General features: G+C 43.6%; 2 protein-coding genes across 26 annotated transcripts in view; one reads left to right on the top strand and one right to left on the bottom strand.

Moving 5' to 3' along the window:
• The first annotated feature begins 925 nt into the window (after positions 1-925).
• Positions 926-7,674, top strand: setd6 (SET domain containing 6, protein lysine methyltransferase). Of its 2 annotated transcripts, none has more exons than XM_021575232.2 (9): positions 926-986; positions 1,394-1,465; positions 1,622-1,766; positions 1,848-1,989; positions 2,088-2,282; positions 5,458-5,581; positions 5,683-5,863; positions 5,988-6,130; positions 6,488-7,674. In XM_021575232.2, exons 3-9 carry the CDS (start codon positions 1,661-1,663, stop codon positions 6,806-6,808), a joined length of 1,212 nt encoding a protein of 403 aa, XP_021430907.1. In that variant the 5' UTR covers positions 926-986; positions 1,394-1,465; positions 1,622-1,660; the 3' UTR covers positions 6,809-7,674. The 2 variants fall into 2 exon arrangements, with proteins under 2 accessions (XP_021430907.1, XP_021430903.1); XM_021575228.2 differs by having other exon boundaries at positions 927-1,101.
• Positions 7,094-26,840, bottom strand: part of LOC110498438 (CCR4-NOT transcription complex subunit 1) — a 39,328-nt gene continuing 19,581 nt past the window's right edge. For 4 of the 24 annotated variants that reach the window (XM_021575058.2, XM_021575072.2, XM_021575066.2 and 1 more), the window contains exons 16-48: positions 25,851-26,022; positions 25,484-25,685; positions 25,256-25,393; positions 24,760-24,884; positions 23,339-23,625; positions 23,136-23,214; positions 22,717-22,959; positions 22,162-22,302; positions 21,852-22,031; positions 19,999-20,115; positions 19,730-19,840; positions 19,046-19,123; positions 18,740-18,953; positions 18,319-18,470; positions 17,943-18,239; positions 17,707-17,847; positions 17,487-17,591; positions 17,232-17,351; positions 16,899-17,093; positions 16,618-16,760; positions 16,397-16,505; positions 16,059-16,228; positions 15,440-15,671; positions 10,362-10,610; positions 9,982-10,145; positions 9,753-9,870; positions 9,554-9,655; positions 9,303-9,476; positions 8,985-9,197; positions 8,607-8,787; positions 8,371-8,503; positions 8,125-8,259; positions 7,094-7,919 (exon numbers count right to left, since the gene is read on the bottom strand). In XM_021575058.2, coding sequence (XP_021430733.2) covers positions 7,841-7,919; positions 8,125-8,259; positions 8,371-8,503; positions 8,607-8,787; positions 8,985-9,197; positions 9,303-9,476; positions 9,554-9,655; positions 9,753-9,870; positions 9,982-10,145; positions 10,362-10,610; positions 15,440-15,671; positions 16,059-16,228; positions 16,397-16,505; positions 16,618-16,760; positions 16,899-17,093; positions 17,232-17,351; positions 17,487-17,591; positions 17,707-17,847; positions 17,943-18,239; positions 18,319-18,470; positions 18,740-18,953; positions 19,046-19,123; positions 19,730-19,840; positions 19,999-20,115; positions 21,852-22,031; positions 22,162-22,302; positions 22,717-22,959; positions 23,136-23,214; positions 23,339-23,625; positions 24,760-24,884; positions 25,256-25,393; positions 25,484-25,685; positions 25,851-26,022 — 5,299 coding nt within the window. In that variant the 3' untranslated portion in view covers positions 7,094-7,840. The remainder of the gene's footprint in view (positions 7,920-8,124; positions 8,260-8,370; positions 8,504-8,606; positions 8,788-8,984; positions 9,198-9,302; positions 9,477-9,553; positions 9,656-9,752; positions 9,871-9,981; positions 10,146-10,361; positions 10,611-15,439; positions 15,672-16,058; positions 16,229-16,396; positions 16,506-16,617; positions 16,761-16,898; positions 17,094-17,231; positions 17,352-17,486; positions 17,592-17,706; positions 17,848-17,942; positions 18,240-18,318; positions 18,471-18,739; positions 18,954-19,045; positions 19,124-19,729; positions 19,841-19,998; positions 20,116-21,851; positions 22,032-22,161; positions 22,303-22,716; positions 22,960-23,135; positions 23,215-23,338; positions 23,626-24,759; positions 24,885-25,255; positions 25,394-25,483; positions 25,686-25,850; positions 26,023-26,840) is intronic. The other 20 variants (XM_021575192.2, XM_021575213.2, XM_021575220.2 and 17 more) reach the window with 16 other exon arrangements.

Below are 26,840 nucleotides of genomic sequence, written 5' to 3'. Positions count from 1 at the left end.
TCACATGTGCTCAGTGTGAACCTGCTTTCATCTGTAAAGAGCACAGGGCGCCAGTGGCGAATTTGCCAATCTTGGTGTTCTCTGGCAAATGCCAAACGTCCTGCACGGTGTTGGGCTGTAAGCACAACCCCAACCTGTGGACGTCGGGCCCTCATACCACCCTCATGGAGTCTGTTTCTGACCGTTTGAGCAGACACATGCACATTTGTGGCCTGCTGGAGGTCATTTTGCAGGGCTCTGGCAGTGCTCCTCCTGCTCCTCCTTGCACAAAGGCGGAGGTAGCGGTCCTGCTGCTGGGTTGTTGCCCTCCTACGGCCTCCTCCACGTCTCCTGATGTACTGGCCTGTCTCCTGGTAGCGCCTCCATGCTCTGGACACTACGCTGACAGACATAGCAAACCTTCTTGCCACAGCTCGCATTGATGTGCCATCCTGGATGAGCTGCACTACCTGAGCCACTTGTGTGGGTTGTAGACTCCGTCTCATGCTACCACTAGAGTGAAAGCACCGCCAGCATTCAAAAGTGACCAAAACATCAGCCAGGAAGCATAGGAACTGAGAAGTGGTCTGTGGTTACCACCTGCAGAACCACTCCTTTATTGGGGGTGTCTTGCTAATTGCCTATAATTTCCACCTGTTGTCTATTCCATTTGCACAACAGCATGTGAAATTTATTGTCAATCAGTGTTGCTTCCTAAGTGGACAGTTTGATTTCACAGAAGTGTGATTGACTTGGAGTTACATTGTGTTGTTTAAGTGTTCCCTTTATTTTTTTGAGCATTGTATTTCAATAATAAACACAGCCAGAATTATTTTAAAAATTAAGGGGGGAAATTAAAATGTAATCACAATGACCAACCATGCCGAAAGAAACTTTAAACATTTAAATAAATATTTTATTATGTTTTGACATGACCATGTAGTACTGCGACATGACGTCAAAGATGCGACACACGTGGTTTGCGGAAATGAACACATACCAATAGCGTAAGCTTTCTGGAATCTACTTTGTATTAAATTATTCGTGAATTACACTAATATTTGAGTTGTACAACAGCACAATTTCTTGCACAGCATGGCAACCGATGCTAAAAGACTCAAGGTAGAGATATGGTTTATTTTGCTAAGCTACATACTTGTATGTTGGAAAACGCGTTGTTGTTAGTGATGCGACTAGCTAGCTAGCTCATGGGTTCACGATTTCAAGTTATGAATGCTAGCTAGCTTGAAAGTTACCAACCCGTAGGAATAACTAGCAAACTAGGTGAATAAGAATCTTTGATAGTGGTGTTTTTTTTGCACGTGTCAATATGTTTAATCTTACCAGTCTGCATCGTTGATTATTGTTTGGTCATGGGAGTCTGATGGTGTGATGATCCTTGTTTCCTGTGTAGACAGAGGGCAGCGACCCTCTCCAGAGCTTCCTACAGTGGTGTGAAGGAGTGGGGCTGAAACTCAACAACAAGGTAATCACAACAATCAGAAAGCGTACAAAGACATTGTCTGCAATTTGTAAAATGCCATGTATTTCACATACCTACAGGATTATTGGGGTTGGAACTCACCAGACTATTGATATGGGTTCTGTGTTAATGGTCATTCAGTTGTATTCATTCTCCAAGGTGTACATCAGCAATGAGGGCACAGTGGCAGAGTATGGCATGCTGGCTAAGGAGGACATAGATGAAGGAGAGTTGCTCTTTACTATACCCAGAATGGCTCTTCTGCACCAAGGCACCACCAAGGTCCTGGCTGTGCTGGAGGAGGGTGAGACTACACACACACACACACACACACACACACACCTCTTGTTGGAGGCCCCCAAAGAAAACATCTGTTCCTCCCTAGGTAAAGCATCTTTGGAGAACACGTCTGGATGGGTGCCCCTCCTCCTGGCACTGATGTATGAGTACACATCTCCCCAGTCCCACTGGAGGCCTTACCTATCCCTCTGGTCTGACTTCACAGCTCTGGATCACCCCATGTTCTGGTAAGGGCAAACACATACAGTATGTTCTAATATTCTTGAGTTGAGTAAACTGTTGCATTTGAGTATTCTGAGTTGTATTTTGTGGATGTGATTTGTAGGTCAAAGGATGAGCGGGACAGACTCCTGAAGGGGACAGGGATCCCAGAGGCGGTGGATACTGACCTCACCAACATCCAGAAAGAGTACAAAGACATCGTCCTACCTTTCATTACGTTACACCCTGACCTGTGGGACCCAGAGAGACATACACTGGACCTCTACAGAAGCCTGGTGGCTTTTGTCATGGCTTACAGGTGAGGTTGTATGGCTCAGGCACCAAGGAAAGCATGAGGAGGAGTGGGGTGACAGGCGTTCTACTAAGCTGCTTGTACATTTGGAACATATTGCAGAGGTCTACACGGGTTCAAAAAGTTAGACCTGTTCCGAACTGGGTCCGTGGCTTTCCCACCTGACCAGATGTGCATAAATTAAAACATTTTAAAACCAAGACCTGTTCCGAATGGACCTGAGAACAATCAGACCAGTCCCAAAAAGGCCTGTGGAAAAACAGATCCAAACAGACCGTGCCGTTTCGAATCCGAGAGAAGAAAGGGCGAGAAAGAAACCTCTGACTGGCTGCTACCAGCGCCATCAATAAATGAGCGATAATGGCCAAATGATACATAGTTATGTGTCCTTAAAAACTGCCTATAACCCAATAAAAAATATACAAAAATCATCGATGTGTAGCATATTCAAAATGTTATATCCTATTGTTTTTGACTTCATATTTGTCCACCTCAATGTTCAGCTGTCAGAGATTTGAGTGCTAAATACATCAAGCATTATATTTATATAGGCCTAAGCGCCACTGTATGATATATTTAAAATATAAAGCAAGAGAAACCTAGCTCTAGAGAGACCAAGAGAAACCTAGCTCTAGAGAGACCAAGAGAAACCTAGCTCTAGAGAGACCAAGAGAAACCTAGCTCTAGAGAGACCAAGAGAAACCTAGCTCTAGAGAGACCAAGAGAAACCTAGCTCTAGAGAGACCAAGAGAAACCTAGCTCTAGAGAGACCAAGAGAAACCTAGCTCTAGAGAGACCAAGAGAAACCTAGCTCTAGAGAGACCAAGAGAAACCTAGCTCTAGAGAGACCAAGAGAAACCTAGCTCTAGAGAGACCAAGAGAAACCTAGCTCTAGAGAGACCAAGAGAAACCTAGCTCTCTGGAGACCAAGAGAAACCTAGCTCTCTGGAGACCAAGAGAAACCTAGCTCTAGAGAGACCAAGAGAAACCTAGCTCTAGAGAGACCAAGAGAAACCTAGCTCTAGAGAGACCAAGATAAACCTAGCTCTAGAGAGACCAAGAGAAACCTAGCTCTAGAGAGACCAAGAGAAACCTAGCTCTAGAGAGACCAAGAGAAACCTAGCTCTAGAGAGACCAAGAGAAAGATGGAGAAGTGCCAGCGCCATGTTCCCGACATCGACATGCATTTCTTTATGCTTGTCAGATAGTTAACTACCGCTATAGAGATATAGTCGTAAAGAAGGGGGCAAATTTGTTAATTTTCAATCAAAATATATTTTTTACAAAGATAAGCATTGGTAGGCCTAAAACAGTCTTCTGCACCTCAAGTTCAGGAGTCAGTTGGAACGCTGATGTGCACTGCCTTCATAGCTAAGCCTAATAATAGCCATAACACACTAAACCTTCACAAACGTTTCGTAACTTTATTAGGGTAATATCAAAAGTAGGCCGGAGACATGTTATTGGGAAAATATGAACAGCATATTCTGTCTCAACAGAATTAAACAAAACACGTGTTGCATATCCTATTTAAAGAACTGGTTTAAACCTAAACAAAAGTTTTGTACAGACCTAGCTTGCTGAAATGACCAACAAAGCAAGTGCCTATCGCAGACCTACCCAACAAATTACAGCAATAGGCTAATGCTAATTATTTTACAACAGGTCTATTATTTTTTACAACAGGTCTATTATTTTTTACAACAGGTCTATTATTTTTTACAACAGGTCTATTATTTTTTACAACAGGTCTATTATTTTTTACAACAGGTCTATTATTTTTTACAACAGGTCTATTATTTTTTACAACAGGTCTATTATTTTTTACAACAGGTCTATTATTTTTTACAACAGGTCTATTATTTTTTACAACAGGTCTATTATTTTTTACAACAGGTCTATTATTTTTTACAACAGGTCTATTATTTTTTACAACAGGTCTATTATTTTTTACAACAGGTCTATTATTTTTTACAACAGGTCTATTATTTTTTACAACCGGTCTATTATTTTTTACAACAGGTCTATTTTTTTTTACAACAGGTCTATTTTTTTTTACAACAGGTCTATTTTTTTTTTAACCAATCTTCAACTAAATACTTAGAACAAAATTAAGAAGACAGTTAGAACACAATTTTTAAAATGTATCAACAAACTGAAACAATACTTTTTGCATATATAAAGAACTGGCTTAGATTTTTAAATATGCCTACAATAATAATAATGATGATGATAAAACAAATGATAATAAATACAAGTTAGAAAATTGTTGGACCCGTGAAGACCACTACTGCAAAGCAATCGGTTACACTTCAAAGGTGCATAATTGAACAGTTACAGAAGTTGACAGTACTTCTATGTATAAGTCAATATCTTTGTATTTACAATTTAAGCCCATATTTGTATTGTTCATTTTACACAAATCACTGATAAAGCTGAAGTGTAACTGGATAACCAAGCTAAGGAACAGCAACTTAAAATATTGCTGATGTGTTTTGGGGGAACCAGGTTTGTTTCTGGCAGCATACATTCAACCCAGATTCTCTACAATATTCCTTCGAAAGCCACTCCTGTGATTGGGTGATGATTTCCACACAACACACCCCTCTTGTGTGATTGGATGATTTACACACACCACACCCCAGGTAACCTAACATAGCAGGTGTGAAAGAAACACACAAAACTAGTTCCCCTACATACTGTTCTTGACGAGAAGAAAAAATCTGTCAGGAGGTTCTTCTGCACTGTTCAACCAATTCAGTAAATGTGGAGGAGTTAAGATGGAGTGGAGTCCAAAAGTGGAAGTCGCGTGTCTCATCACAGGCTCTTTTCCCATTTCCCCTGAAAACCGGAACATCCGGTTGTTGGGGACTCGGCAGAGGCTACACCCCAGGTGAGACCAGTGTCTTACTATACAGTACTATAAGGAAAAACTTCATGGCTGTTTAAACAACATTCACCTTCTCCCTCATTACTTGTGTCCAGCTTCATGGTCCATCAAGCTTTGGAGGTGATTTACCTGTCAAGGATTTGTCTTTCTTCAGTATGTTGTCCATTTTGATGGAACAGCTGGAGTGTTTGACGCTTTTGTAGTGCTACTGATACTCTTCAAGTGCTGATCAGTTTGCTGTCTGGCTCTGAATACAATCCCATAATCCATTCCATCTCATTTCTTCTGCAGTTTCCAGGAGCCCCTGGATGAGGAGGATGAGGATGAGAAGGACCCCAATCCTCCCATGATGGTGCCCATTGCGGACATGTTGAACCATGTGTCAAATCACAACGCCAATCTGGAATACACACCCGTGAGTAAAACCCCCGTACAGTTGACATTCTGTTCACTAATCCTATATAGTGGGTGTATAGCAAGAATATGATATGTCCTTTTTTCTCTCTGCATTCACAGGAGTGTTTGAAGATGGTGTCAGTGCGAAGTATCCGGAAAGGAGAGGAAGTGTTCAACACATATGGTCAGATGGCCAACTGGCAGCTCCTACACATGTATGGCTTTGCCGAGCCATATCAAAGTAATAGCAACGACACGGCAGACATACCCATGTCCAATGTATACAAAGCAGCTGTGCAAGGTGATTACTGATCAGACAACTAATACACAAACTGAATCAACCCAAATTAGAGACCAGATTTCTAAATTGTCCTTATGGTTTAGACAATTTCACGTCTGTTCCATCCTCTTCTTCCACATCTCAGTGACTCGGTCTGAAGCCGAACAGCGCCTCCTTGTGGAGAAGTGGAGTCTTTTGTGTGAGATGGAGATGGTTGGAGACAAGGGAGTGTTTATCTTTGGAAAGTCAGGGTCCCTCACTGACACAGAGATGTACACAACACTCAAGGTAACCATATTTAAGCAATGAGGGGGTGGGGTATTTGGCAAATATACCACGGCATATTGGCCTTATTGCTGTAAAAAAGTGGTATGTGGTCCGATACACCAGAGCTCGAACCACCCAGTTCATAATCAAGACTATCCAGTATACTACTGGGGTGGCAGGGTAGCCTAGTGGTTAGAGCGTTGGACTAGTAACCGGAAGGTTGCAAGTGAGCTGAGCTGACAAGGTACAAATCTGCCCCTGAACAGGCAGTTAACCCACTGTTCCTAGGCCATCATTGAAAATAAGAATTTGTTCTTAACCGACTTGCCTAGTTAAAGGTAAAATTAAAAAAATACATTGCTGTTTGCCTCTCCCTAGATCCTGTGCATGTCAGTAGAGGAGTTTGAGGACTTCAGAGAGAACGAAGGCTGGGAGGAGGCAGATGATGACGAGGAGAAAATGTTGCAGGCACTCTCCAACGAAGGCCTGCCTAGTCTGCCCCCTCTCTGGAGGCATCTGGTGCACGCTGCAGCCCGCTTCACACTGGCCTCTTATGGGGAGGATATGCTGAGAGACAAGGTGCTGCTGGAGGATAAAGATGGCTATGCAAAACTGAGCAGCCGGCAGAGGAGAGCACTCCAGGTCCGCTACGGACAGAAGACTATCCTGCATCAGCTTCTGGAGCTCACCAAACCATAAGTTCCCACAAAAAGCACGCCAATTTATGATCTCCACTCAAAACAAGCCTAAAGGGTTAGAGCCAGTGGCCAGCTTTAGGCCTATTTTAACTGTATATTCTTGTGAATTTGTATGTGACTGATGAGCAATGGCTTCTTTGAGACTGTTGGAAGTACTTCATGGGTCATAAGTTACCCAAACCGGCAATGGACCTTAGGTGGCCGCAGCTGTCGAGTGAACTGCTTGTTAAACATATCGTAATGTACACTATCATGTTTTGCATAATAAAACAGCAGTTTCCATTTGTTATCACTGAGGGAAACAAATGCAGTTGAATTGTTTAATGAGTTAACTACAGTATGCATACATACAGGAAATAAGTAGCAAGAACTAAAAGAATTACAAAATACACACGGACCAATACATTTACAAAACATTCAAAATCCTTACAAAATGGGCTGTATTGGTCCACAATTTGGATCTTTGTACAAATTAAGGTTCAATTAGTCATCTCAAATTTTCCAAGTGCCGGGGAGAACCTAACCCACTTTAAAATGGAAAGACCATTGACCCCCACCACACCCCAAGCAGATAAAGGAGTGAACCCAGGAGAACCTTTCTTCCCACTCAAATCAAATTAGGCTGCTTTTTATTAAATCCACTATCCATTAAGCCTCAACGCAAATAAATCAGTCAAGAAATATGTAAAACAATGTAGGAGGGAGACAAAACAGGGCTTTGGTAGTGAGTGAATGTGTGTCTGTACACGTCATCTTTACATGTTAGATAATTTGTTGGACACTCCTTTCAGACATGGAGCTCTCTCCCTTTTAATATTTACATCAAAATTATATTAAACAGCATTCAACTCCAGGCCATATCCAGGCCAAAAAAAAAAAAAAAAGATCCATGAGCAGCAGTCCTTAAACTTCAAATCAGCGTTTCCAGTTCATCCAGTGCTAACAGTAATGTGGGGGAGGGGGGTGGGGGGGGCATCTGTGGGGTGGGTCCAGGGATGGAGGGTTTGGCCCTAGCATCTCTCCTGCAGGCTGACTAACTGGCACCAGTGCCCTCCATCACCTGCTGAGCCTGCTTTTGCCCCATGCAGCACTGAGCCACTGACTGGAACAACCTGAGAGAGAGAAGACAGCGGAGGGCTTTTAATCCAAGTCCTTCCATTGCAGCTTATCTTAGAATGATATTTCTTTGTTGTTGAATAAAGCAGAGCATGAACACAACGTGCTGCTAACTGGTTATCCTCCAGCATCTACTCTGCAGGTGAAGTCATCTCAGCTGAGTGAGAAGCCAACTCTGGTAGAGAGTGAATGAGCACATACTTTTCGATCTCTGGGGCACAGTGCACAAAGTCGTGGCTCCAGAACTTGAAGGCAGGGTTCTTGATGAGCTCGATGAACGTGATGAGCAGTCCCCAGGGGTGAGGCCTGTTCACAATAAGCCTCTCCAGAAGAACCCTGCAGACAGGAGAAAAAGCTACTTAACAAAATACAATTGGAAAGGAAACAGATCCATGAAATGTAGGTAGTTCTGCAATGCAATAACTTTTTGTAGAGAACAACATTTACCTGGTGATCTGCTCCTGGATTGCCTCCGTGTTGGCCTCAGCAAACAGGTAGAGCATGGTGCAGCTAAAGTAATGGGTGTGGCTGTTTGGGTAGCGCAGCTGATTAGCAATCGCATTCAGGAAGAGATAGCGCCCTGGGAACAAAGGAATGAGAGAATACCACTGTATACAAAAACAAACAAAAAAGTTTGCTTTTGTGTGTGTGTGTGTGTGTGTGTGTGTGTGTGTGTGTCTTACCCTCAGTGTCCAGGTCCACAGCCAGGTTCTGGAAGATGTCCATGTGGGCTGAGTGAGTGATGGTGCTCATGGAGGGAGTGCTGCCCTTGTTGTGGATGTGTGCGATGGCCTGGGTCCCCACATACAGCACCAGTGCATTGATCAGCTGGATGTTGTAACGATTGCCTGGCTCATTTGACACCTAGAAGAGGGTTGTTGGGTAAAAAGGAGAACAAAAATGTAAAACCAACACTACGCAATGGAAGGAGACTAGTTTTGTTTCCAGATTGCATTGCTTAGATCTAGACACGCAATGAAACACCCATGTATGATGACACTTCAGAAACAACGCATGACAAAAATCCACATTTGAACATTCGCTCAGAGTCAAAACTTAACCTGGTCTAAAGATGTGTCGTTGTGCTGCAAATACTTCCAGGGACCCAGAGTGGCGCCCCCTACCTGCAGATTGCTGCGGAGCTCAGAGAGGAAGGTGACAGGGGAGCGCGTCTTCAGGTACGAGTCCAGATCCTTCTTGAACTGAGAGGGCATCACTCCGGTAAAGTTAGTGAGGATGCGTGGAGCAATGTTGATCTCGCTGAGCATGTCAACCTAGTAAAGAAAAAGTAAAACAAAAAAATATTGACTAAACCTTAAGAGTTACAGAAGACCATTTCCTGTGCAAGAATGTATTTAGGGTCTGTCATTCAGCTGTACCTTCAGATTGGGAGTGAAGGGGTCTGGAAGTCTCATATTGCGTGGGAAGGCACTCAGGATCAGGTTGCGGAGCTGGATGCAGTTGGGCGGGATGACATCACAGAAGCCATAGTGGTAGTCACACAGGAACTCTGGGAAGTCATGCAGCAAGACAAGCAGGACACGCAGGGTACCCTGAGGACAGGAGAAAAATCCAGTCAGTACTAGTCATTTCAAGGGAAAAACAAAAACATTTAGAGCAGTTTACATACCTTGTAGAGGATTTGCATAGGTTTGTTGAGCTCAACATTCCTCAGGAAGGGCGCTAGGTATTTGAAAAGATCAATGAGCAGCTGGGCATACATGGGCCAACCCTAAGAGAAAAGAAAACAAAGGTTATCAATGGTTGCTTTTAAGCAGCAAAAACACCCACCTAGACATTGCATTAACACGTCAGTGACTTGTCCTTGCCTTCTGCTGTGGGGTGTGTGCCAGCATCCTGGCGATGAAGATCCGGTGAGAGATCAACTCCAGCCAAGCGTAGACAAAGCCAGGAGCTTTGGTAGGCCTCAGGATGTGGAAAGTGTTGCTGTGGATAAGGGAAAAAAAACAATACATCATACAGAGTTGAGGAAAGTAACCTTTAAGATATCTTGACAATCAGTGATCAATATTGTCTAACAGACATGGCAGCATTTACCAGAAGGCGGTGAGGGTCTGGAAGTTGATGGTCTCCAGCACATGCTCGGGGGCATTGAGCTCAAGCAGCAGCATGATGAAGATGCGGTGGTAAGGCAACTGCTGAAACTCTGTCTGTCTTACATCATGGTCCTGGATCAGCACTCCAACCACAATACCTAGAACCTGAGACCAGTCAAGGGGCATTCAGATGAGCCCAGTAATCATGACATCAAGAGCATTTCTTATCTTAAATCTGATGTGTATGAAAAAAAAAAAATATATACATTTATTTGATATTGCAGTTTGAGGTTTTCAAATCTAAGATTGTCTTTGAGAGATCTTTACAAAGCAGAAAGCTTATTATTCAGCCTCCATGGTGAGCATCCTCCTAATTCTTACCTTGTTGAGCAGGTTGATCTTGGTGACTGTGTTGGTGGCCTCTCCAGAGTGCTTGACCAGCAGAGCGATGAGGCGAACAAAGGCATCCAGGTTGTGGTAGCACTTGGCTCTGATGATGGCGGCACTGGCCGCAGGATTGTGCTGCTGCTCGGCCTGGGCGCGGTAGCTGATCTCCACACACATCTCTGTGCACAGCCGGAAGAAACGCGTGATCAGGTCATCGGTCTTCAGAATGCCCTGCTGGTGCATCTGGGGAGGACAGTAAGTACAGTAGTGAGAATTGCCATTCGCTTCTACCGTCTTCCATAATGTAGTTAGAATTGTTGTTTATTTTTTCCTGAAATGAACAGCTACTGTGTATTTGTATTTTATTAGGGATCCATTATCTGGTCCCAAGGAAGCAGCTACTCTTCCTGGGGTCCAAACACATCAAGACACTTACATTACATCATAGAACACCACATATCCACAACACAAAATGTATGATAACACAATGTACGTGCGTGCGCATGTGTCGGTAGCTGTGCATCTTTTCACAGTTCCCGCTGTTCCATAAGGTGTATTTTTATCCGATTCTACTGCTTGCATCAGTTACCTGATGTGGAATAGAGATCAATGTAGTCATGGCTCTATGTAGTCATGGCTCTATGTAGTACTGTGCGTCTCCCATAGTCTGTTCTGGACTTGGGGATTGTGAAGAAACCTCTGGTGGCATGTCTTGTGGGGTATGGTTGGTGTCCAAGCTGTGTGCTAGTAGTTTAAAAACAGACAGCTCGGTGTATTCAGCTTGTCAACACATCTTACAAAAACAAGTAGTGATGAAGTCACTCTATCACTGAGCCAGGAAAGATTGACAAGCATATCATTACTGTTAGCTCTCCGTGTACATTTAAGGGCCAGTCGTGTTGCCCTGTTCTGAGCCAATTGCAATTTTCCTAAGTCCCTCTTTGTGGCACCGGACCACGCGAATGAACAGTAGACCAGGTGCGACAAAACTAGGGCCTGCCTTGTTTATAGTGTTGTTAAGGCAGAGCAGCGCTTTATTATGGACAGACTTCTTCCCATCTTAGCTACTGTTGTATCAACATGTTTTGACCATGACAGTTTACAATCCAGGGGTACTCCAAGCAGTTTAGTCACCTCAACATGCTCAATTTCCACATTCATTACAATATTTAGTTGATGTTAAAGTGAATGATTTGTCCCAAATACAATGCTTTTAGAAATATTTAGGGCTAACTTATTCCTTGCCACCCATTCTGAAACTGCAGCTTTTTGTTAAGTGGTGCAGTCATTTCAGTCGCTGACGAGTATAGGTGTTGAGTCATCCAGCAGCATACCACCCTGCATACCACCGCTGGCTTGCTTCTGAAGCTAAGCAGGGTTGGTCCTGGTCAGTTCCTGGATGGGAGACCAGATGCTGCTGGAAGTGGTGTTGAAGTGCCAGTAGGAGGCACTCTTTCCTCTGGTCTAAAAAAAATATCCCAATGCCCCAGGGCAGTGATTGGGGACACTGCCCTGTGTAGGGAGCAGTCTTTCGGATGGGACATTAAACGGGTGTCCTGACTGAGGTCATTAAAGATCCCATGGCACTTATTGTTAGAGTAGGGGTGTTAACCCCGGTGTCCTGGCTAAATTCCCAATCTGGCCCTCAAACCATCACGGTCACCTAATAATCCCCAGTTTACAATTGGCTCATTCATCCCCCTCTCCCCTGTAACTATTCCCCAGGTCGTTGCTGCAAATGAGAACTTGTTGTCAGTCAACTTACCTGGTAAAATAACAAAAAATAAAAAAATGTGCATACAGACACTGGCTTTACTCATTAGAAAATAAATAGGCTGCCCTGGGGAATTCCTGATTCTACCTGGATTATGTTGGAAAGGCATCTATTAAAGTACACCTTCTGTGTTCTGTTAGACACGTAACTCATTATCCATAAAGCCAAAAAGTCTCCACAAGCAGACTATGATCGATAATGTCAAAAGCAACACTGAAATTTAACAGCCCCCCAATCTTATCAATTTCTCAGCCAAACAGTAATTTGTGTAACAGCTGTGCTTGTTGAATGTCCTTTCCTATAAGCAGCTGAAAGTTTACTGTAAAATAATGTATCTGGTCAAACCATTTTTTCCAAAGGTTTACTAATGATTGGTAATAGGCTGATTTGTCTACTATTTGAGCCAGTAAAGGGGGCTTTACTATTCTTAGGTAGCGGAATGATTTACGCTTCCCTCCAGGCCTGAGGGCACACACTTCCTAGTAGTCTTAAATTGAAAATATGGCAAATAGGAGTGGCAATATCGTCTTATCCTCAGTACTTCTCCATCTAAGTTGTCAGACCCCGGTGTCCTGTCATTATTGATAGACAATAATTTGTTCCTCTTCCACACTCACTTCACAGAATTCAAAATTACAACACTTGTCTTTCATAATTTGGTCAGTTTTACTTGGAAAAGTACAGTTTATTTTATTGTTTAGTCATGATTTCTCAATACCTTTGCCAATCGGTTGTGCAGGCAGACTTATTTGCCATTCCTTTTGCCTCATCCCTCTCAACCATACAATTTTTCAATTCCTCAATCCACAGGATTTAACCATTCTTAGTCATTTTCTTAATGGGTGAATGCTTATTAGTAATTGGAATAAGCAATTTCATAAATGTGTCCAGCGGCACCACAGACCAACAAATACTCTTCACATCAACATAGGAATCACTACAAAATGTATTGTATGACCTCATACACTATATTAGGCCCATCCTTTGGAAATCCTAGATATGGCTACTATATTGTGATCACTACATCCGGATACTGCTTTCAAGCAAATTTCTGCAGTATTAGTAAAGATGTGATCAATATATGATGATTTCATTCCTGTTGGTAACTACACTGGTAGGTTGACCGATAACCTGAACCAGGTTGCAGGCACTGGTTACAGTTTGAAGCTTTTTCTTGAGTGGGCAACTTGATGAAAGCCAGTCAATATTTAAAATCACCCGGAAAATATACCTCTGTTGATATCACATACAGTCGTGGCCAAAAGTTGAGAATGACAAATATTACATTTTCACTGCTGCCTCAGTTTGTATGATGGCAATTTGCATATACTCCAGAATGTTATGAAGAGTGATCAGATGAATTGCAATTAATTGCCAAGTCCCTCTTCGCCATGCAAATGAACTGAATCCCCAAAACCATTTCACCTGCATTTCAGCCCTTTCATAAAAGGACCAGCTGACATGTCAGTGATTCTCTCGTTAACACTGGTGTGACTGTTGACAGGGACAAGGCTGGAGATCACAGTCATGCGGATTGAGTTCAAATAACAGACTGGAAGCTTCAAAAGGAGGGTGGTGCTTGGAATCATTGCTCTTCCTCTGTCAAGCATGGTTACCTGCAGGAAACACGTGCCGTCATCACTGCTTTGCACAAAAAAGGCTTCACAGGCAAGGATATTGCACCTGAATCAACCATTTATCAGATCATCAAGAACTTCAAGGAGTGGTTCAATTGTTGTGAAGGCGGCTTCAGGGCGCCCAAAAATGTCCAGCAAGCGCCTGGACCGTCTCCTAAAGTTGATTCAGCTGCGGGATCGGGGCACCACCAGTACAGAGCTTGCTCAGGAATGGCAGCAGGCAGGTGTGAGTGCATCTGCACGCACAGGGAGGCAAAGAATTTGATGACCTGGTGTCAAGGGCAGCAAAGAAGCCACTTCTCTCCAGGAACAACATCAGGGACAGACTGATATTCTGCAAAAGGTACAGGAATTGGACTGCTGAGGACTGGGGTAAAGTCATTTTCTCTGATGAATCCCCTTTCCGATTGTTTGGGGCATCCGGATAAAACCTTGTACGGAGAAGACAAGGTGAGCACTACCAACAGTAAAGAATCCTGAGACCATTCATGTGTGGGGTTGCTTCTCAGCCAAGGGAGTGGCTGACTCACAATTTTGCCTAAGAACACAGCCATGAATAAAGAATGGTACCAACACATCCTCCAAGAGCAACTTCTCCCAAGCATCCAGGAACAGTTTAGTGACGAACAATGCCTTTTCCAGCATGGAGCACCTTGCCATAAGGCAAAAGTGATAACTAAGTGGCTCTAGGAACAAAATATAGATATTTTGGGTCCATGGCCAGGAAACTCCACAGACCTTAATCCCATTGAGAACAATCCTCAAGAGGCGGGTGGACAAACAAAACCCCACAAATTCTGACTAACTCCAAGCATTGATTATGCAAGAATGGGCTGCCATCAGTTATTTGACAGCATGCCAGGGTGGATTGCAGAGGACTTGAAAAAGAAGGGTCAACACTGCAAATATTGACTCTTTGCATCAACTTCATATAATTGTCAATAAAAGCCTTTTGACACTTATGAAATGCTTGTAATTATACTTCAGTATTCCATAGTAACATCTGACAAAAATATCTAAAGACACTGAAGCAGCAAACTTTGTGGAAATTAATATTTGTGTCATTCTCAACTTTTGACCACGACTGTACATTATCAAGCATTTCACACGTTATCCAGATAATGTTAGCACATGGTGGTCTATAGCAGCTTCCTTCCAGAATGGGCTATAGGTGCGGCAGATGAACCTGTAGCCGTATTACTTCCAACAGTATTTAACATGAGATCTTCAAAGCTTTTCAGGAATGTGGTTCTGAATATAAAAACAACATTGGCATTTGTCTTTTCAGTAGATTTTATAACCATGTATTGCTACCACTGTATCAAAGGTATTATGCAAGTGAGTTTCAGAGATAGAATATGAATATCTGTTACAAGCAAGTTATTAATTTCCTGAACGTTGTGTCATATGTTAACGTGGGATACAGGAACACAAATTACTAAGATTTTAGTATAAATGTCCAGTCTCATAAGTAACACTGCTGCTTGGTGAGCACAGCAGTGAGTTCCAAGATAATGGGGTTACTACCATGAGCACTAAGACCCACTCTGTCAAGGACATGACTTGTGCTGTGCTCTTGTATTTTAAGGCAAACCAGGTAACGGCCTTGGAGGAACCTGTCATAAGGAAAGACGGTTAAAAGACAAGTGTGTGTGCTGTACCTGGCCCACAAAAGCAGAAAAGGCCTTGGTGCTGTCCCGGCCGGCGGCTGCAGAGTGGTACAGGTTGACCCATTCCCTTAGCAAGTACTCCGCCTTCTCCCTCAGGCCCGGCGGGTCGTCGTACTCAGACGCTTGGGAGATGCCAGAGTGCATCATAAAGTTGGGTCCTCCATGGGCCCGGTCGATCATGGCCTCGTAGTTAGAGCGGACCACATCCATCAGCTGAGGAAGCCTGGGGATCACAGGACACAAATCAGTTAGAAAACTAAACATATGTACACCAACACCCCAATAAACTCCACATCTCCAAGGTGTTATTCATTATGCACCAAATGGAAGACAACGAACTGAAAATAGGCACAGCCTGAACTACAAAATATAAATACGCCACATGTAAAGTGTTAGTCCCATGTTTAATGAGCTGATAGTAAAAAAATATCCCATAGATTAGGACATAAATGTATTTCAATTGACTGATTTCCTCATGTGAACTAACGCAGTAAAATCTTTGAAATTGTTGCATTCATATTTTTGTTCAGTGTATTAACACCCATTTTACAGTGTGTCTTAATGAACACAACCCAAAATCCTAATTAAATTAGGACAGAAAAGGACTCACCCCTCGGGTGCATTGGCCCTGGAGTGTGCGCTGGTTCTCATCAGAGTCTCGATGGTATGGAACAGATCGGCCTCTGTGATGTGGCTCACACTGCGCTCATCCACCAGCAGCAGCTTTACCAGCTGCATGGCAAATGCCACTGCCATGTAGTGCAGACCGTTCTCCATAGACTAAACAAGAGAAACATACACACAGGGGTTTTAAGATGGTGACAAAGGGACGGAATACACCACATGCTCATTATTCAGTTGTATAGAATCAAGATGGACTATTGACAGATGGCGTTGCTCACACTAGAATATCTCAATGCTTAATAAAAGGTGTGTAGTGGTGTTTACCTGTGCCAGGTGCAGGTCGTACTGCTGCATGTTGACCAGGTGGTTTCTGATCAGCAGCTCCACAGCCTCCACATTGTACTTGTACTCATCACGGCACTCAATCAGGCACCTGGAACAAGTAAAGATATCACAAACATTAAATTAATGAGTGGATTTAGTTTCCCCTCTTCATTCGAGCAAAAAACTTAACCCACCCATAGGAAGGTTAAGGGGATACCAACCTGGTAATCTGTTTGTTGCACCATTGTGGTCCGTATGCCCGGCCGTCCTGGAGGGCTTTTAGCACCAGCAGGTGACACTCTCTGTACCGCAGGAGCAGGTCAGCATCGGCACCACTGGTGGCATCGAGCAGACCCTCCACAGCCTAGAACAAGGAAGGAGAGATGAGGGACACAGGAAGAGATCTTTTCTACTGAGACCGGTGTATTCATAAAGACAACTAAACAACTTTTCTATCCATGTATGTTTTCCTAGTGTTGTTGTGTGCGGAGTAGTCCCTGACCTTCTGCAGCAGGCCCAGAGCAGCAATGCCATCCCGGGAGTTCCTGGCCAGGGCCACTGCCTCCAGCAGACTGCGCAGGGCTTGAGTCTGGGGGTTCATGGCCAGCGCTGGGGGGATGGCATGGAGGTGCTGCTCCAGGTCAGCCATGCACTTGTCATAAATCTGAGCCACATCGTCTGTGGCCCATGCTTGTTGCTGTAATAAACACAGGACAGAGACATTTATATGGTACTTGGGTAAAGTTCTTAAGCTTAAAATCAGATTGGGTTATGTCAAAGACAGCAGAAAATGTAATTTCAGGGAGTTCTCTCTTCCAGTGGTATGAGAGTCTACCTTCATGGGCTGGGCAAGGAATCCAGTGGGCTGAGACAGGTCGTTGCTGGGTAGGAAGCCTGGAACATTCCTGGCAAACTCCTCGTACACCGCCAGCTGTTTGGGGTCTACTCCTCCAACCTGTAGTAGACATTTTGCTCAGTAAATAGTCCAGATGCAAACGCAGTCTTTGATAAAACCTTTTTTAATTTACGTTTTCTTGACTATACCGATAATAGGAGAGAAAGTGGAGTGCTATAAACTAGGTGTGCTCACCTTGAGTCTGATCTGCTCTGGCATGCGCTCTGCCTGGTAGGTCAGCACCACAGGGTCGCAGTAGCGACGACCCTCCTGACGGGCGTGCTTCCTCAGCTCAAACTCCTACAGGAGAGAAAGAGTAAAGGTACAAGTCAGCCATCATACAAAAGTTGTGGACAGTAAACAGACAAGAGCAGCATCCCAGTGCCAATATGGTGATGAGCCCATAACCACTAACCGTGGCTAGTCTCTTGTCCATCTCTGGGCCAGCCTTCTCCACTGCAGTCTTCTGGATGAAGCAGCAGGCCAGCTCACAGTTGTCCTGGGCAACCCTAGCAGCAGCCTCCTCCATCATCTCTCTCTGCTGGGGGGTGGGGGCCTGGAGGGGGACAGGACCAAAGCTATAAGCAAAAGGAACACTAATAAGACTTATTTTATATAGCGCTTTGTGGATGTGAATGAAGGCGACTGTACCCTGAGGGCTGCGGCAAAGCTGTTCTTCAGGTTGGTAGCGATACTCATGAGCAGGGGCTCCCGGCAGGTGATCATGGCCATGCCGGCGGTCAGGTTACGCATCATGTGATGGGCAGCCACACGCATGCGCGACTCCTCGGAGTCCAGGGCAAAGTCCTTCCTGACAATCTGCTCGCAGGTAGTCATGGCGATCTTGATGGAACGGTCCACCACAGGGTGGACGAGCTCCTGCACGGCCCGCTCAATGGACTGTCTCACACACTGCTTCAGCTGAGGGTGGGCTTGGAGCAAGGGGATCTGCAGGGAGAGAAGTCTTAGTACCCAAAATACCATGTGTAGGTCAACACCCAGGTGTTTGAGTGAGAGTGCTACTTACATTGATGTTGATATTGATGTGAGGGGCTAGCCCTGCAAGCGCGTACACATTGATGTCATGATAGCTAAACTGTGGGGTAGGGGGACCAGTAGCTGAGCAAGTGGTGGTTGCGGCAGGAGTGGATGGCGCAGCTGCAAATGGAAGAAAGTCTCCTGTTGGTTACAAAATGCTATTTTGATTAAAATATAGTCCGAGAGCAGCAGCTCGATGAACAGAACAAATAAAAAAAGCAATGGGTTAAATGTTCTTGGCAAAACACTTGAACAAATGTAGGTTATTGAAATTGAAATGATCGTATTATGAGCTAAAATCATTCAACAAATTATGATGAAATATTTCCATTTCAATATACATGGGGACCAACATCACAATCAGATGAAACAAACATTCAAATACATTTGTTAGAAAGATATTCACACACCGACAATGGGCATCCCAATTTGAAAGTGCTGGATACCTGTGCTAACAACAGGGAGCATTTCTTCAGGGGGCTTGGCCTCTTTCTTTGGTGCAGAGAGCTGTTCCTCCAGTCTCTTCAACTGGTCTTTGTCCTTCAGAAGGGTGCCAGGCTTCAGGTCATTGATGTCCAATGATAAGTTCTTACACAGCACTTCAATCTCAAACTTCAAATTCAGCTGTAGTGAGAAAAGCACAATGACAAATCAGTACCTGAAAACTTTTAGAAACATGGTGTGACTGGTAGATGAAAGAGAAGGGGTTCCCTGACCTTGAGATCATGCTCCGTATGCAGCTCAGCCAGAACATTCATGATGGCCATCGTCCAGGGATTCTGGGGTCGGAAAATCTGAGGATATTAAAATGGCTTTTAAGTCAACCTGCTCTTAAAAACATTGAAGGCATAATAGCTAGGAAATGTGCCAATACACAAACCCAGTGCTAACAAGTAAAAATAAATTACCCAGAGAGCCATTGGCTCCTAAACAAAAAGTATATATATATTTTTTAACAAAAATATTGCACACATACTCTGCACCTCTTTGCCTCCTCTGGATGTGGGCTTTAATGCAGTCTATACTTGTCTACGTCATCTAGCTCTGACTGGCTCCCTGTCTGCTGCTGTAGGTACTCTGCCTGATGGAACTGGCTCACTTTCTTTTTCTGTGGATCAGTCTTAGGGCCCATTATTTCTCTTGACCATGCGACCTGCCCAAGAAAAACTAGTCTAGTAATAGGCAGGCCGTAGTCAGGGGAAATACTCCAGGCCCAAATATTGTCTGTTGTGTTGGCCGTCTCGCTATTCCTGCCTGCCGGGGATGGCTCAGTCTGTGCTGGGCTCAAGCTCACTGAACAATTCGCACTGTCAACAATGTAAACGTTTTCCTAGAAATTAAAATGTGAATCCAGATGCATATTGATATACTTAAAAATGTTGGTGAGAATGTGGCTTTACCACGCTACGTAAACTGGATTCCAGGACTTTGGCCACAAACGGGACCACATAGAGTAGCTCCTGCTGCCCCTTGACATACGCTTCCAACAACAGGGATTTCACCTCCAAATCCTAACAGGAAAAAAAATACAAAAATAAAAAAATAAAACAGGTTAAACACAAAATACCACCTTGGGGCACAATTACAAACATTTGGTTAATTGTTGGGAGGAAAACAAAATGGAAAATTTAATACAGGCCAACATTTAAAAATTAGGAAATCTACTCACTGTGTACAGGATGGGCTTGTTTTTAGCCAGAGTGATCATACCAAGCCAGTGACCCAAATTCTTCAGTAGGGATCGATCAGAGAAGTTTGCAGCTGCCTTATCAGAGGTAAGGAGAACCTGTCACATGGAGAGAGAAAATGTTAACAATTAAATACAGTGCCTTGCGAAAGTATTCGGCCCTCTTGAACTTTGCGACCTTTTGCCACATTTCAGGCTTCAAACATAAAGATATAAAACTGTATTTTTTTGTGAAGAATCAACAACAAGTGGGACACAATCATGAAGTGGAACGACATTTATTGGATATTTCAAACTTTTTTAACAAATCAAAAACTGAAAAGTTGGGCGTGCAAAATTATTCAGCCCCCTTTAAGTTAATACTTTGTAGCGCCACCTTTTGCTGCGATTACAGATGTAAGTTGCTTGGGGTATGTCTCTATCAGTTTTGCACATCGAGAGACTGACATTTTTTCCCATTCCTCCTTGCAAAACAGCTCGAGCTCAGTGAGGTTGGATGGAGAGCATTTGTGAACAGCAGTTTTCAGTTCTTTCCACAGATTCTCGATTGGATTCAGGTCTGGACTTTGACTTGGCCAATTTAACACCTGGATATGTTTATTTTTGAACCATTCCATTGTAGATTTTGCTTTATGTTTTGGATCATTGTCTTGTTGGAAGACAAATGTCCGTCCCAGTCTCAGGTCTTTTGCAGACTCCATCAGGTTTTCTTCCAGAATGGTCCTGTATTAGGCTCCATCCATCTTCCCATCAATTTTAACCATCTTCCCTGTCCCTGCTGAAGAAAAGCAGGCCCAAACCATGATGCTGCCACCACCATGTTTGACAGTGGGGATGGTGTGTGTTCAGGGTGATGAGCTGTGTTGCTTTTACGCCAAACATAACGTTTTGCATTGTTGCCAAAAAGTTCAATTTTGGTTTCATCTGACCAGAGCACCTTCTTCCACATGTTTGGTGTGTCTCCCAGGTGGCTTGTGGCAAACTTTAAACTACACTTTTTATGGATATCTTTAAGAAATAGCTTTCTTCTTGCCACTCTTCCATAAAGGCCAGATTTGTGCAATATACGACTGATTGTTGTCCTATGGACAGAGTCTCCCACCTCAGCTGTAGATCTCTGCAGTTCATCCAGAGTGATCATGGGCCTCTTGGCTGCATCTCTGATCAGTCTTCTCCTTGTATGAGCTGAAAGTTTAGAGGGACGGCCAGGTCTTGGTAGATTTGCAGTGGTCTGATACTCCTTCCATTTCAATATTATCGCTTGCACAGTGCTCCTTGGGATGTTTAAAGCTTGGGAAATCTTTTTGTATCCAAATCCGGCTTTAAACTTCTTCACAACAGTATCTCGGACCTGCCTGGTGTGTTCCTTGTTCTTCATGATGCTCTCTGCGCTTTTAACGGACCTCTGAGACTATCACAGTGCAGGTGCATTTATACGGAGACTTGATTACACACAGGTGGATTGTATTTATCATCATTAGTCATTTAGGTCAACATTGGATCATTCAGAGATCCTCACTGAACTTCTGGAGAGAGTTTGCTGCACTGAAAGTAAAGGGGCTGAATAATTTTGCACGCCCAATTTCTCAGTTTTTGATGTTAAAAAAAGTTTGAAATATCCAATAAATGTCGTTCCACTTCATGATTGTGTCCCACTTGTTGTTGATTCTTCACAAAAAAATACAGTTTTATATCTTTATGTTTGAAGCCTGAAATGTGGCAAAAGGTCGCAAAGTTCAAGGGGACCGAATACTTTCGCAAGGCACTGTATATCTTTATCTGATGAGTTTACAAACTATTGTCCATAAAAATTGATTAAGTGAGTAACTCTTCACCTTGATGTTTCTGTAAGTTTCATTCAGGGCCATTTTGACAAACTCTGGGTTCTTCAGGGTGTCCAAGAAGTTGGAATACAGGCTGTGGAAGTTGGGCTCAATGCTGACCCTCTTCATGACCAGATACTGAGAGACCCAGGGCATGAACTCCTCTTTGACAGTCTCCTTTAACTCCTCAACCTTGAGAGTTAGATGAAAGTACACAAGCATTAGTAGAAGTAATAGTAGAAATCTTGGCCAAAACTAAGATCCTCAATATAGCATGCTTTTGCAACACCAGGTAGTAAACAAAAATATATCTATGACTGACCTTCTGTGTCATGTTGGATTGTGACAGGTTATTGAAGATGAAAGCAATTTTCTCTTGAACATTTTCTGGGGGTTCCACAATCCCCTCGGTTTGGTCTGTTGCTACTAGAAGTGTGTCGATGTTTGTAGTGTTGATGGAGGGCTGAAATTACAATATACATTCAAAACAAAATGCTGCTATTCTATATTAGAAACTCTTCTTGGGAAACCTCAATTCTTAGTGAGCGCATATTTGCCAAACAACTACACTACTGGAGAATTTCTTCAGTGAAATAGCTTCACCAACTCATTATTTTAGGCTCAAGTATTTGTTAAAAATGAAAATATTTCCTGGTGTTTACATTCCTTTAGTCTTTGTAAACTAAAATGAGCATTTCAAATGTGAAAACCAGAGAGCGTTCCTCATAGAACGGTTCAGAATGTTGCCATTGACACAAACTATGGCAACGCAGGAAAACTGATGCACTGGTTTGCTAGAGTCATTTTACATGACCAGAGAAAAACATTGGCATATATATGGTGCAAGAGACTCCCTGATGTTTCCCCAGGTACTCACCGGCACATCCTTCTTGAAGCTGCCAGGGGTAGGCCGGGTGATGGTAGTGGTTTTGGCGACAGTGGTGGTGGTGGTAGCTGTGGTGACCAGGGTGCTGGGCGGCTGTCCAGGCTGGGGGGCTTTGGGAGGCTGAGACAAGGCCTGAGCTTGAGCCAACGCCAGGCTTCCTGGGGTGGTGATGGATCCCTGCATCTTCACCGGAGGGTCCCGTGACTGTTGGCCATACTCGATATACTGCACGCACAGGATATTCGAAAGTGCCAGAGCGAGAGACTTATTTATCGTGAAGTAGGATCCGCACCTCTGGCTAAGATGTTACAGTATACAGGAGTTACAGGAATCAGTATAAAAACAAGGAAGATACATGTACGGATGAAGAATGACCGATTGTGTCACAAATATACAGGAAATCCAATTACCTCTTGTAAATGATGGGGGAATTGCAGAAAGTGGCCGATTGAGGCCAAGTGCTGACAATATTGGGGATAGTCCTTCAGTCTAGAGAGGGAAAGATCAAATTAGCCCTACAGCAGTCACAGATAATTTGAATCACACATGCGCAACATGCAAATATTCAGTGTGGAATTCCATTAAGCATCTGAAGACAGATAATAGTCCATACCTATTTTTGAATCTATCTAGAGCAGCGATCCCAAAGTAATACATTTTGGACCCAAATGGCTTCCTCAAGGCTTCGAGTACATATCGAAGGGCCAGTCCGAGGGCCATGTAGGTGACAAGGCCTTTCTCAATGATCCCCCCGAACAGGCAGGCGGTGATGTGTAGCTCCTTGTCAGGGTACTGGGGGAAGAAGCGGTACTCCTCAAACAAGTTCCTCAACATACAGTTAAAGACCTCACGCTCTCGCTTGATGGTGGAGTCCTTGAACCTCTGCAGCATCTCCAGTACCTGGCAGAGAGAGACGGGCGCCAAGGATTTAGCAGCTGCAAGCTGCAAACATGGTCACTGGATAAGTGCCTGCAACAGCCTGCAGACTAGGGATGTCACAATACCACAATTAGGGTTTTCACGATACCAGTATTGACACTCAACGGTGTTGTGGTAAGGAAACAAAACATAAAGCAGACAAATTGAGGAAAACAGTCCTAACGTTGATAACAAGCAGCCTTATGTTGTCAACCAAAATCACATTTCTTTTCCAAGCTATAGCACCACTATTTTGCATACAGTAGATTTAATAAAGGACCATAGATTTCAGACTGCTTTGCGTTTTCCTTTTTGACATGGAAAATCAGGTATTGTCATATCGCGACAACTCTAATCACAAAACGATACAGATGCAAAAGAATATAGCGCATTAGCCACTTGACTTCTGTAGTTAAAATAAGAGAAACAAATAAATGTGGACAGCCTAAAAATCCTTCTACAAAACCATATAAGACAGCATACAAAATACAATAAAATTGGATACATAGAATAAATGTGCTTATCTATGGCCAAATTATATCAACGTTAAAAATAGAATGTTGCCCCTTTGAGCTAGCCTCTCTTTTGAGAAAGTTCTGGCTACAGTAGCCAATATGAATGCTAGATGTCTTTTTGTAGAGCTATCAACAGTAGCCTATTGCTAATTTGCTACTATTTTCACTATTGAAATAAATTTCCCTAAAAGAAAAAAATAAGCTCAGCAAGTGGATTGATGAGAGCTTTTGAATAGTCTGCACAACTCGTGTGTGCCGTGTGAATGCATCAGCTCGGTCAAGTGAAGAGTGGGTGCTTGAATGAACGGCCAATCATATTGCTCAAATCTAGCATGAGTTTTGTGCGGGTAAACTCACTATGACACCAGCAGTTTTCTACAGCAGACTGCAACAGAGCATATAAACGCAATCAATGCACTGAGAAGTTACTGGCCCAGTCGACAAATTACCAGACATTATCCTGTCAGTCAGTGTACGACACATTTAACCAAAGAACCAAACATTTGGAACTAAACTGTTTCCATGTTATAGTACCGAAAAATGCCCAAAGTTTCAGTGTACCGTGCAACACTACTGCAGACCCTTTTATTCAGAAACTAACCTCATCCACAGACATGGTGGGGTGTGGGGGGTGGTTGTAGATGCGCTGGAAGTAGCTGTTAGCCTCATCGTCAATCTCCTTACTAAAGTGCTGGTTAGCCTCTGGCCACACCTGAGATAGGTCAGCTGGGAAAAAAGGCGATAGACCAAATCAAACAATACTGCCAAAGGTTTTGTGATGAACTAAAGCAAATAAAAAAACTATTTATAGTGCAATTTTACCTTAAGACTTCACACTATCAAAGCAATAAACAGACAAATAAACATTAAATTAGAAGCATAATAATTTACGTTTAATGGATGACTGATCTGTATTTCCTCTGATTCAATGTGTGAAAGACCATTTCTTCCCAGATCGTACTCAATATTTGTTTAGATGAAAACTGTTAAAGCATTTGTAATCGATTCAAGTAAACCCTCATTACTTCAAGAGGCTATTAGGAGATACTAAGAATATTTTCAGAGGAAATACACTCAGTCACACCACCACCACTTACAGGCCATCTTACTCTGCTGAAAGGTGGGCGGATTCAGGCCTGGTGTGCTCATCTTCCTCGTCCCAAACGGATCACTGCTCACCGCTGGCATTCCAAGACCAGAACCAATACCAGAGCCAATGCCTGATCCCAGCGGACCTAGACAAAAGAAAAACATCCCACTTCAGTCCTCCATATAGTGTAATAAAAACACTATTCAAATATCTATGGCACGTTCTCTCCTCATACCTGGGTTACCTAGCTGTGAAGAGAGACTTCCAATCCCCCCAAATGGTGTGCTGGGGTTGGACAGTGGAGGGAAGGCCTTAGCTGGGGACTGGGGGTTGCTGAAAGCAGAGCCCAGCGGGGTGGGAAAGCCCTGCATACTCTGTGTGTGAGAGGTGGCAGAGCTGCCCAGGTTGAGGGAGCCCATGGCTGTCAGGGGATCCATCTAACACACAGAATGGAGCACCAGGTTGAGAAACCTGCCTTTCAGGCTAATGTTCACAATTATGTTATAAGACAAAACAATTGAATCAAATTTAGGGAATGATGAAAGTAATGCTAGCTGATACACATTCCCCAAATAAGCAGTGTTAGATAAAACTCTCTTCACCTGGAGAGGAGACACCGACACTTGCACAGGGGAAATTGCATCTAGGCTGCTGGTGCTGGGAGCACGGCCCTTTGGCATGACTCCTGGTGGCGGCTGGCGGGCTTTGTTCATGACGTTGCTACAGTTGGCAGCCATGGTCAAGATCGTCTCGGAGAGCTCTTGAGTGACGCTCCTGGAAAAACATTTAACATATACATACACCAAATAAAGAAACGTCCCCTTTTCAGGACCATGTCTTTCAAACATCATTCGTAAAAATACAAATAACTTCACACAGATCTTCATTGTAAAAGGTTTAAACACCGTTTCCAATGCTTGTTCAATGAACCATAAACAATGAATGAACATGCACCTGTGGAACGGTCATTAAGACTAACAGCTTACAGACGGTAGGCAATTAAGGTCACAGTTATGAAAACTTAGGACACTAAAGAGGCCTTTCTACTGACTCTGAAAAACACCAAAAGGAAGATGCCCAGGGTCCCTGCTCATCTGCGTGAACGTGCCTTAGGAATGCTGCAAGGAGGCATGAGGACTGCAGATGTGGCCAGGGCAATAAATTGCAATGTCCATACTGTGAGATGCTTAAGACAGCACTACAGGGATACAGGATGGACACCTGATCGCAGTGGCAGACCACATGTAACACCTACACAAGATCGGTACATCCGAACATCACACCTGCGGGACAGGTACAGACAGAATGGCAACAACTGCCCAAGTTACCCCAGGAACGCACAATCCCTTCATCAGTGCTCAGACTGTCCGCAATAGGCTGAGAGATGCTGGACTGAGGCCTTGTAGGCCTGTTGTAAGGCAGGTCCTCACCAGACATCACCGGCAACAACGTCAACTACAGGGCACAAACCCACCGTCGCTGGACCAGACAGGACTGGCAAAAAGTGCTCTTCACTGACGAGTTGCGGTTTTGTCTCACCTGGGGTGATGGTCAGACTCACATTTATCATCTAAGGAATGAGCGTTACACTG

Source organism: Oncorhynchus mykiss, chromosome 2 (assembly GCF_013265735.2).
Source record: "Oncorhynchus mykiss isolate Arlee chromosome 2, USDA_OmykA_1.1, whole genome shotgun sequence".
NCBI classification, from domain to species: Eukaryota; Metazoa; Chordata; class Actinopteri; order Salmoniformes; family Salmonidae; genus Oncorhynchus; species Oncorhynchus mykiss.
Note: the sequence above shows the minus strand (reverse complement) of the source record. Positions and strands in the feature narration are given on the sequence as shown.